Source organism: Pyxicephalus adspersus, chromosome 1, assembly GCF_032062135.1.
Source record: "Pyxicephalus adspersus chromosome 1, UCB_Pads_2.0, whole genome shotgun sequence".
Taxonomy (NCBI): Eukaryota; Metazoa; Chordata; class Amphibia; order Anura; family Pyxicephalidae; genus Pyxicephalus; species Pyxicephalus adspersus.
The window spans coordinates 41660500-41671863 of NC_092858.1; the positions used below are offsets into that span (position 1 = coordinate 41660500).

The 11364-nt window shown below is 35.5% G+C and overlaps 1 protein-coding gene across 1 annotated transcript; it reads right to left on the reverse strand.

Annotated features, from left to right (window-relative positions):
- Window positions 1-3552: 3552 nt before the first annotated feature.
- Window positions 3553-10682, reverse strand: GPR182 (G protein-coupled receptor 182). The gene is made up of 2 exons (XM_072407817.1): window positions 10526-10682; window positions 3553-6256 (listed from the first exon to the last, which is right to left on the reverse strand). Exon 2 carries the CDS (start codon window positions 6233-6235, stop codon window positions 5117-5119), a length of 1119 nt encoding a protein of 372 aa, XP_072263918.1. The 5' UTR covers window positions 6236-6256; window positions 10526-10682; the 3' UTR covers window positions 3553-5116.
- Between the last annotated feature and the right edge of the window lie 682 nt (window positions 10683-11364).

The window sequence follows — 11364 nt, forward strand, 5'->3', positions numbered from 1 at the left end:
AATTTGTGGAATCAGAATCTGCTGGGGTAGACACAAATTTCTTTATAAACAAAACAGACATATTTATAGAATCCCTTATTATTAAATGTGGATTTATTACCATTAGTGCTGCATAAATTTGTTTGGTTCAAGATCTGTTTAGCCTAACCATCTAAAAAATTCTAGATTGGTAATCTGTTAATCTGAACACTAGTAAATGGGGAATTAATTCTGGTGGATTGTTCTTCTCTCTAAAGTAACTATAATAGCCAGATACACCAAATCGGTAAGGAGAGGTCATTTTATAAGGCTTGATGAACACTATAGTTGAGGCACAAATCCTTACATTTACAGCTTTTTGGGTTGCTCTAATCCTGCTCATTGTGTTACTAAGAGCTCCTTGGTGGTCATCCTAAAAAATAATTTTCAACACTTAAGAACAACATGAGTGGAACAGAAGAAGGGGTTGAATTGGCTCCACACTTCTCTCCATCACAATCAAGAGCTTCACAGACTTCAAGAGACCAGGCCTTGCCTGCCATTTCTAAATGTGGTGTTGTCCATCTCTTACAACAACTGAAGCACATTTTCCAACATCCTTCTCCTGTTCCTCCAAGACCCAAAGCAACCAATTTGTTATGAGATTCCCATTACTTCTTCCCATGCCAAATCCCACTGACACCCTGAAGCAGCCAACAACAAGCAGTATGAAGTATTGTTGTCTTTTTTTCGTCTTCTAGTTGTTTGGTGTCCCTCCACAGCCCTGACACAAAGAGGGATGAAGAGCAGGAATTGTCTGAAGAGGAGGTCATGAGACATGCAGAAAATATCAAGAGAAAGTGCCATCTCCTGGCAAATAATGTGAAATTGAAAAAAGCCAGGAAAAGTTGGTAAAGGATGACATGTATGACCCAACATTCACATGGTAAAATACATTGGTAAAAGCCAATTAAGGAAGCAGCAGAGCAATGGACACCTGGGAAAGTGTCCCTTGTTGTGACGCAGTTTAGCAGCCAGCTTGCCAACATTTTGAGTGGGACACCAACACCACAAAAAAATTACAATCTTTAGTGGTAATCGCTGCAAACAAATGGGACTTATGCAGCTCAACAGTCAACAGGTACCTTTTGCCAACTCTTGCTGACCAAACTGCTTCTGTGTCAGGCTTAAAAAATGCTTTTTGCAGACTGCTTTTTTAGTTTCCATGGGTGCTTATTGGATTTCAAATCTGAGTTTATAGAAGTTTCCTTTGCAATAATCTAATCTTAGCCATTCTTGGGTGCATTTAGCTTTGCGAGTCTTTATTCTGTTCAGGATTCATGACCTACTCCTAAAATGTTGTGCTCCAGAATTACTTGATAGATTGAGATCTCAATGTTTCCTGCACAAACCCAAGTCACCTTTTTGCCAGATGGAGCAACAGAAGGTAAGTATGGTGTTCTTTGAAAGCTTTTTTTACTTTTATGGACATAGAGCTAATTTGACCAAAATCCTCCAGTTTGGTCACATCTGTCAAAACAACTTTCTCCCAGAAGCATTGTGGCTTTTCAAAAGGCATCTTAGTAAATTCCAGTATAGCTTTTTTATGTTTTACTTTGACCAGTGGAGTCCTCCTAGATCGTCTTCATTTACTGATCCCTCGGTCACTCAAAAAGTGACACCTGGTGTAATCATACACTTTGTCTTTGCTTTTTGTTTATCATCCCTTCTATAATTTATGATTATCTCCGCATCCAAATAGTTTGGTTACAGTCCTTTGGACCTTTAGCCATTTTATTTTTGAACCTGTTCTCATAAAGCTTCTTGGAGATGATCTTCTAGGCTTTGCTTATTAAAATTTTCTTTCTGATCTGCTCAGACAACTTTCTTCTTTGTTTTCTCTGGTCCATGTCCAGGACACAATGATATCCAACGTGGACTACTTTTCAGCACTTTAATAGGCTGAAAAATTGATTTGGAGACGTGTAATACTAATTTAGGAAAACTGCTAATTTAACCTATTTTTATGATCTTTCCTAGCAGTGCCAACAAATGTGTGGAGGCTATGTTAGAATATCTAGAATAAGCAATACTTTGGCTTTTTTAATGCTTGCGTTACTCAATGGCATATAAAAAGCATGCCAGCTTAAATAGGCTTTTCATTCAACCACTTTTCAGGAGGCATAAAGCACTTTTTCAATGAGGTGTAAGAGTACCAAGAACTATTAGAGAAAAGTAAAAATGGTTTAGTACCAAGAGGTGTTTTTACTGGTGTAAATTAGGAGGTTAAATATGTTGAAACGGTCAACAATTTATTTGGTTTCTTCTTACTTTTTACACGACTGTATAGTCTATTATTGCTGCTTTTATTCTTTTAACAAAAAACTGTGGAGTGGGAATTTTTTATTTTATAGAGGATAGAGGATTTCCATTTCTCCTTCAAAGTCCTTTAATTATTTTAACAGCTTGTGAATTACTTATTACAGACTTTTGTGATTTTAAGATTTTTTTTGTAGCTCTTGTTATACCATTTTTTTATTACAGGATAGGTTGAAAATTAATGATCTTTGTTGAACGACTATGGATACTGCATTTGCTTCCAAACCTTTATCTACATTTTCTTGCACTTCTGTCATTTTGTTGTGTAAAGTATTTTTACAGGATTTAAAATGATACTTTGATACATTTTTTATTGTTTTGCAAATGTAGATAAAAATAAAGGTTTATTCAGTCATTTTGAAAACAAATTTCTGCACACATCTACAAAGCAATCTCAGCAGGCATACTACTTAAATAGAGTTTACACTGGACAGAGTACAGTAAACAATATTCAGTTTGACAGCCAGAGAGCACGTTTTTTCTTAAAAAGAGGTCAGCAATCTGACTCTGTACTTCCTGAGTAAATTTCGAATTCCGTGAAATATTGTGGCTATATTACAATGTATTATAAAGAAGTGACACTGATAATCTTTCCAGCTATCGGTATGTTTTTTTTTTCCACTTGTTAACAATATATGGGACATTCATATCAATGACCACCATGGTAATGTACGATGAGTTGTGGATAATAATTATTTGCATGGGTTCCCTCAGATCTCAAGGTTATTTAAAGGGGTCTTCCATGTTAAAAAGTTGATGTATAATGTAGTAGGGGCTTTGAGAAAACCTTTTAATGAGGCAAATATGGAGTCTATCATTGCTGAACATGTTGAAATGTTGGTTATCCGACTGGTAAACCAATCCTCTGATTATGATGAGTTACTGTCATCAATGATGTAAATCAAACTTTAATTAACATTTCTGGGTCAGTGACAGAAAGTTAAAGACACAGGATCGGCATGATATCCAGGCAACTAACATTGTTACACGGAGGTCAGCAATTGTAGCCTATGTCTTCCTTTAAAGTATAAAGTTTGCTGGAGTCAGAATATCAGCACTTCTACAACCTGGAAACCATTTGAATTAGACATCCAAAATGCAATTCAGAGAGAGGGATTGACCAGCTCTGACCGCAATCTTAACAAGGTTTATTGGAAAAAGAGATAAGGTGCCAAACGCTTCCCTTCCCTGCATTTGCATATCAATAAATTAGAGTACTGAGAAATATCTGTTTTATTTGGACCAAAATAAAGGTTAATCTACCAAGAAGCAAATTGGTTTACTTATTTTTATGAAAAAACAATATGACACAAAATTTTCACTTTTTGTTACAAAACATTCAATATTTACAAATCAGTGTATCTTTATTTTATTTTGCAATGCCTTTATTCTTTATTTTTAGATTGTTTTTGAGTCCTTATTGTCTTCAGTCCAATTTCGCATTCCAAGGTAAATAGAGTAAAGTTAAATATTTGTAAGATGGTTTGTCTTGTTCTTTGTTAAACGCAGTAAAACGTTCTGAAAAATAACTTTTTCATTATATAGCTTGTAAGTTTCCATATTCTTCATTCCTTCACTTAAACAGAGACTGGATTTTGGCGGAAGGACCGTGTGGGTACAGTGAGTTTATATTAACACATCTTAAAGCAACGGGGCAAAAATTTTTTACCATGAAGTTTATTCTTATCAGGGTTCTTCCATTGTCTCTTTCTGCATGATAAAATCCTGACATAATGGTCAGTTGATGCCCTACATTACTATACCCAAAACCTTTTATAGGGTATGTGGGCACTGACCTATAGATTCATATAACATGGTCCCAAAATAACTGGCATTCCCGAGCATTTTCTATATCGTCAACCAGTCAATTCATTTGATGGGACCAGAATAAAAACAAACTAAATTTTCCAGTGCTTGGTCTATTTGTGGTGTGAACCCACTCTGGATTACTACACTTAATTATAAAATATAGCAAAGGGTTTAGCAGTGCAGCTTATAATAATTTACATGTGGTGTGTCGTGATGGAACAGGTAATGAAATCTAGTCCATGGTTAAACGAACTCTCATTGAGTATAAAGATGATACCCTGATAGGTCTGTATGGGTGATTAATGAAAACATTTGCAAACGGAAAACCTGCCTGCCCATGAAAACTGAGAAAATGTTTCTTTTATTATTGAATTGTCTAGGGAAATGAAACAAAAGGATTACAACAAATTGTTGAAGACAACACCACCACTTTTAATTGCTTTGGTTTTCATAAATCATCACTCATAACTTTATACATCTCAGAAGACAAACTGGTCTTTCAAAAGGTGCCTGTTAATTCCTTTATTAACCTGAATGGCCTTTTCCACTCTTATAAAAATGGCTGTAAGAAGGCCTTGACTTCTCTAGTCTTATGTTGTTCACCAGCCCCCCCCCCCCCCCCTCCTGTTCATGGAGACTACTTCTGTGGGCTTGGTAGACAGAAGGTATGGGTGGAGGGTAGTGCTTAGCCTTAAAGTTGGGGTATTTAGGCCATTAGTATTAAAGTTTACCTGAGTTACCTACTCTTGTTATCTTTTTAAAGAAATCTGTCTAAAAATTTGGGCTTGCAAGATACTAGTTGCATGGATCAAAGTGAAAAGCATGAATCAAGAAGCATGAGTAATGCCAGTATTAAAGCCACTGAAGCAGCAAGACAGCCAGGAAGAGAGATCAGCCTCCATATGTTTCTTTAAGTATAAATTTACTTTAACAAATTTAAAATGTCTCGCTGGTAAAACAAAAAGAAAAATTACATTTTTATTTTTGGAATATTGTTGTCCGCATTGTTGGGCAGTGTTCCTGGTTCTTTTGTTATTACAACTGAATGGTCAGTAACCGAGGTGGAATTTTCTTTTGGATTCTCACCATCTTTTTTCTCCTTCGGAATGTACTTCACAACAGCATTGATAAATTTGCCTTTGAAATCCTTGCTGAGGAAATTATAGAGGATTGGATTAGCCACACAGTGAAACAATGAAGTGCAGTCAATTATCTCATAGAAAAAGTAGAGAATGTGTGCGAAGCGACAGTTGACAAAGACGTAGGACCCATGCAGAGTCAGTATTATTACAGTTGCATGATAGGGCAGCCAGCTAAGTAGGAACGTCAATATGTAGGCATAAATAAGCCGACAGTGCCTTCGGCTTTCTGGTCTTCCAGATTTCCTAATGTGATAGGCAGTCATTAGATTGTAAACAAGGATTATGACAAAAGGGATCAGGAAACCAATGATTGTTGTCATGAGAGTCACAGCAAGAGCCCATTCATCATAAGTCTCAAAAGGTGCCATAAACATGCACACAGGGTCTGAGGTATCCACCAACTGCATGTGGATAACGTCTGGTATAGGAAAAATAGCAGACATCACCCAGATCCCAATGCAAAGACCCATTCGGATTTTTTGCTGATTTTGACGCCAGAAAACTGAAGTTGATGTTAAAGTCAAGTAGCGGTCCACACTTAGAGCAGTAAGGAAGTAAATGCTGCTGAACATGTTGGCAAAATAGAAATAATGTGTAAATCGGCACAAAAATCCACCCCAGAGCCATGTATATTCCAGAAGTGCCTCGAGCATCCAGAAGGGCAAAGAAAGAACCACTCCAAGGTCTGCCACCGCCATATTTAAAATGTAGAGATTAATGGAACTCTTGCTTCTTTGTGATTGCCAGTTTACCCATATCACTAGCAGGTTTCCAGCTAGACCAAAAACAAATGTAAGAAGGTACAAAAGAAAGAGGAAGATCTGTTTGACACCTTCATCTAGCTCAACATCACAGAGGGAGAATGTAGTGTTGAGGTAGTGCACAAGCTCTGTCCAGTTGTGGATATCTTCATAGTGATTACCTAAAATGTCAGCCTCTTCAGCCATTTCGACTAAGAGGAAGGGATTCTACAAAAAATAAAACAAAATCATTAGAAAATCATTAACTGCTGGTAAGACTGCATTTGCAATAGCAAAGTATGTCATATTGTGCATTTCACTTGTCTAGAGAATCTGCCATTGCTGCCGAAATTGCTACTTGTCTGGCTGACCACTGGCTTCAAAGCTTTTATTGAATTAGTTCCATGAGTTGGTTATGTCACCCAGTCCTTGTCTTTGCAGATAGATTTATTCTGATAACTGTAACATTTAGTTATCTGCATAATGACTGAAATAAATTTCTGTAAATTACATTCTCTTTTTATAAAAATGCTTACTTTAATGACCTGTTACTGGTGTAGACTTGAGGTGACTAAAATGTTTAATAATGACCATTGAAATGTATTTAATTAATTTATTTATTTAATTTATTATTTTAATTTAAATGTATTTATTTAATGTATTTAATGATTGTGCCCAGAGCTATTGAATTCTTGTTTTTTGGAGCCAGTCCCTTTTCCCAATTAAAAGACTAAAGGAAGTATGCTCTGTGGATTTCAGCATGTTAAAAGTATAAGTGAAGCCAGTTATTTCTTTTTTTTTAATATAATGTTTTTAATACAGCAGGAAAGAATTACAATTCTATTAGGTTATGGCTTCACTATATGAACCCTGCTAGGGAGATTTCCCTTTACTTCTTTAAATAGCAGGTAAAAAAACTCTTCAAAGTGAGCAACCTTTGCATTCCAGAGAGTTGGTGTTCTCATTAAAAAATGTTCCCTTAACTCTTTCACTGATGACAACTCAAATGTTTTAATAACCGCTGGATTTCAGTCCCTAGCCAACAGGACAAATAATAAGGATGATTGTTCTTAGCAGAGACACGGAATGCTGTGAACACACTGGACAGAGGGTTTAACACTTTCCTACTTTATCCCCTCCTAAAAAAATGCAGTGCCATATACCTGAAAACCTGTATGATTCTTTGTTATAGGATGTTATAACTAGGAAATCACATAGATGTGTATGACCATTTACCATTTACCACATAGGTATCTGCTGTCATCACTATAAGGACTGAGGGTCTGATTGTATTGTTTTTAACAATGGGGATCGGGATATATTGTAAACTTCGTGAATACTGTCACTCTTTGTCTTTGTCACAGATAGACACATATGTATTGCAAAGGACATTATCATATTATATTTCCAGTACAATATGATATCCATCATATAGGCATTTTTTTAAACAAAAAGCTATAAAGCTGCGCATCAACTAGCAACAAGTACTCCTACACAATATGTCAAAGGATACAGCAGACAATATCAAGGTGTATGCCTCAGAGATCCTTGCAAGATGAACAGGGTAGCTTTAAGAGACAGTATTTCTGAAAATATGAATGTTATCATTCATTTTATTTTGGTGCACATATGGTAGCCATTGGTGTTTGCATAGCCAAAACATTGTTTTTAATGTTGCATAAAGAATGGTTACCTTTCCAGCTTTTGTTTTACTGAACCAGTAGAGACATTTTTGTTTCCTTACTGTTCCAGCAGTGCAAGAAGAAAAATGTTCAAATAAGGTGCCCTCCTATGCCCCCCACCCAAAAATAAAGTGTCCCCATTGGAAGAATCCTCATTTTGTTCTGGCAACAATTCTAACATCATAGATTCATTTTCTTGCTATTTAACTAATGCTTCTCACTAATAGAAAGCTTGAATCTCTCCAGTGGGGACACAGTAAGAAAAACTTGGCATGAGTATGGAGTAATCTTTACACACTCTATCCAAAACCAAGGAAAATAATTGCCTATGGATACATTTTTACTGTTCTTCAGTATATTTATTGTTATCTTGAACTAGCTTGTGGTTAGAACAGTTTTCTCTGTTTTCTGCATCCTTACTAATGTACAAATATAGAGAAATAAAAGATTACAAGATATTTAAATATAAATTATCTAATGATATCACTACAGAAAGCTTTAGCCTGCAGCATATATATTAAGCAGTTTAGCTGAAGATTGTGTATATATTGGCATAAATGGCTTTAGGATTATGATTTCATAGTCTGATACAGCCTTTCTCAAACTTTTTACCCTGAGAAATCCTAAAATATGGGAGCCAGTAGGAAAAAAAAATATTAAATTGTTGGCCTGTGGAACAAATGTAACCCTGACGATGGTGGCTAGAATACCCCCTTTATATAAACCTCAAAGTCAGAGTTGGCTTTACCAAGTGGTGTTGGTCCCAGAACAATGCAGACATCATCAAATGGGAAATCAATCAGGCAAAGTTTATGGAACCCCTGGAAACCTCTGGTTCTAAGAACCCTGGTTGAGAATGGCTGGTCTGATATGTCAGGTTTATTATTCTTGTTATATGTTAACAAACTTAAAAAAAGATGTGGAACTTTCTGGGCAAGCACAAAATCAAAATTAAGAATTTTAGAAAACAAGTAGATAGGCAGCACATTTGGCTCAGTAGCAAACATGTTTGCCTTTGCAGCACTGAGTCACAGGGTCAAATCTTTGTCCTGGCGCTATCTGCAAGGACTTTATATGTTCTCCCCAAATTTGTGTGGGTTTCCTCTGGGCACAATTTCCTCCTTCATTTTAGACAGTGATGACATATGACTGTGGTAGGGACTTTAGATTGTGAGCCCCTTTGAGGGACAGTTAGTGATATTACAATGGATGTTCTGTAAAGATGTGCGTAATATGTCAGCCCAATCACGTGTCAACCTTAATACAAATCTCTTAGACTATACAAACTAAAGTTTATAAAGTGTTGATTCACTGAAATCTAAACTTTAAATAGATATCTGATTTAATCAGTGGTGAGCACTAAAAGTAGCTAAATAATACATAAACTGGAAAAGCTATATAATGTAATATAATACTGTTATCAGTATCCATGTGCAGCCTTTAAATCAATGCATCCTCTGTGTAAATATCATTACTATAGACAGAGGATGTAAAACATTCCATAGGTACAAAAAAAAGTTATCCAAATTTCAAAAGGAAGATAAAAACATTTCCTGTTGATTGATATCTGCTCAGTACTTAGAGGGTTATTTTTACAAAGCATTCCACAGTGAGAGGTCAGACCCTCTATCTGAGCTTTATGGAGTGCAAGGGAAATGCTAGGAAGTATTTAGGGTAGAGTTGTGGAGTCATGGAAAGAACCATTACACACCAGTGTATCTGCTACTTTAGGGAAAGATTTTGTGTAATAAAATCAATAATGTGTACAGTATGCAATAATGCATTATATACACAGAACAATATATATGTAGATATTTATTGGACATGGTGCTATGTGTCATACTGGACAGCTGCAGTGTTAGGTTAAGGGTGCCATTATTTTTTGTCATTTTCCTTTGTTGGTGGTTTTTTTAACTGTTCTGTTGAAACTCTGAAAAGCAAAGGCTGATTTTAATAAATACAGAATAACAATGATGAATGCCAATTACTTTGATAAAATTCAAGTTATTTTAGAGACAAATGTAGGTTCTTTTTATTAATGGAGTGGTAGCATTTTGTCCACATAACTTTTTGGTCTTAGGTTTAGATATTCTTTAAAATTAACTAAAATAGTCTGACATGCAGCCTTTTGTGATAGAATAGACAGCAATGGCAACCTGCATGCTTTAGCTGCAGCAACCAGTCAGAATTTATTTTGTATTTTTTTTATATGCTATACCTAGAAGAACCTAGTACTGAAAAGGCTGTAAGTATGAAAGCATAAAATCTATTTATGCACAGAAAGAAATTGTAGGATATATATACAATATATAGAAACAGACAAAATGTTTAAATCAGTATAGTTCAAAAAGTAAGTACAAAATTGTACATCCATATGATTATGTATAACTTTTTTTTATTGAAATTTTTTTTCACAAAATATATAATTTGCTATGTATAGAAATAAACATGTTAAAGAATAGTATTAGTATTCATGTGTAGTTCCTCATTTTTTAAATTTCGGTTTGCAAAAATATAATTGGCAAATCATGACCTCATCCGAAAAGTGTTGCATGCATACAGGTTAGTAAGATGAGAATTAAAATGTATGCGCCTCCTTTAACATAAGAGTCAAGTGCTAATACTGCATCAGCAACGTAATGATTCCACCTGCCTAGCAAGTTCAACAATATATATTCTATAACAACCTGAACAGAAAAAATATTCTACATTACGTTCAATGTGGATTTTTCTGTATTAAGAAGTGAATCTGACTTTTCTGCCTTGTAACCATTGATATTTGCACTTTAAGAATATCATAGAAAGATTGCCTTACCTGTTGTGGAAATGCTTGTGATCTAATGAATTCCCAGCTCTTAGTGGAGATTCACTGCTGCAAATGACATGAGCTATTTTACACTTGGTAGTAGCATTCCCTTTCAGGAAATGATCCAGTATATCCTGAAGCTGCAATCATTACCGTGGTTCTTGCTACCCAGGATATCCTCTTATGCAAACTCAAACACCTTCTAAGATTCTCCAAGCTCCTAAGTCCCTTTGTCCTAAAAGGCATGAATGCAGCAAAGAGGAATCTCTAAATAAATAAGTCTTTCCTTTCTCCCATGGTGCACATAAAAATACAGGGGTTATTTATTTTCATTCTTGCTATAGTTAACGCGTGTGATTAACACATTAGCTTGAGTTTTCAAGCTGTGAGAATTACTGTATGGTGCAGTGCAAATATTTTACTAGATATTTCAAAGCACGTTCAAATTGCTCCACAAGACAGGGGTTAGGCAGAGTTTGCAGATCATAAATATTAGGCTTTTTTTGGAGGGGTCACATCTAAATTCTGACCTCTTACGCTCCTAAAGGTCCTAATATAATGGATCACTTACATAGCCACGTTATTGAAAACAGATATTATGAAGCGATTATGCAATCAGTACTAATAGTCACTGACATTGTTAGTGATATTTATATGAGAATCCTTTCTGTTATCTAAGCCGGAAAGAAAGATTAGCCAGAAAATAGATATAAATCTATCTGCTCTAGATAGAAATAAATCCTAGCGCTACCTACGTGAGTGGGAAAATCAGCAGTAGGTAATGGGCTAATGTTTGCAGAAATAAAGTAGGCATGCTTATGTGGTGCAAACCACAATCATTTTGGTGG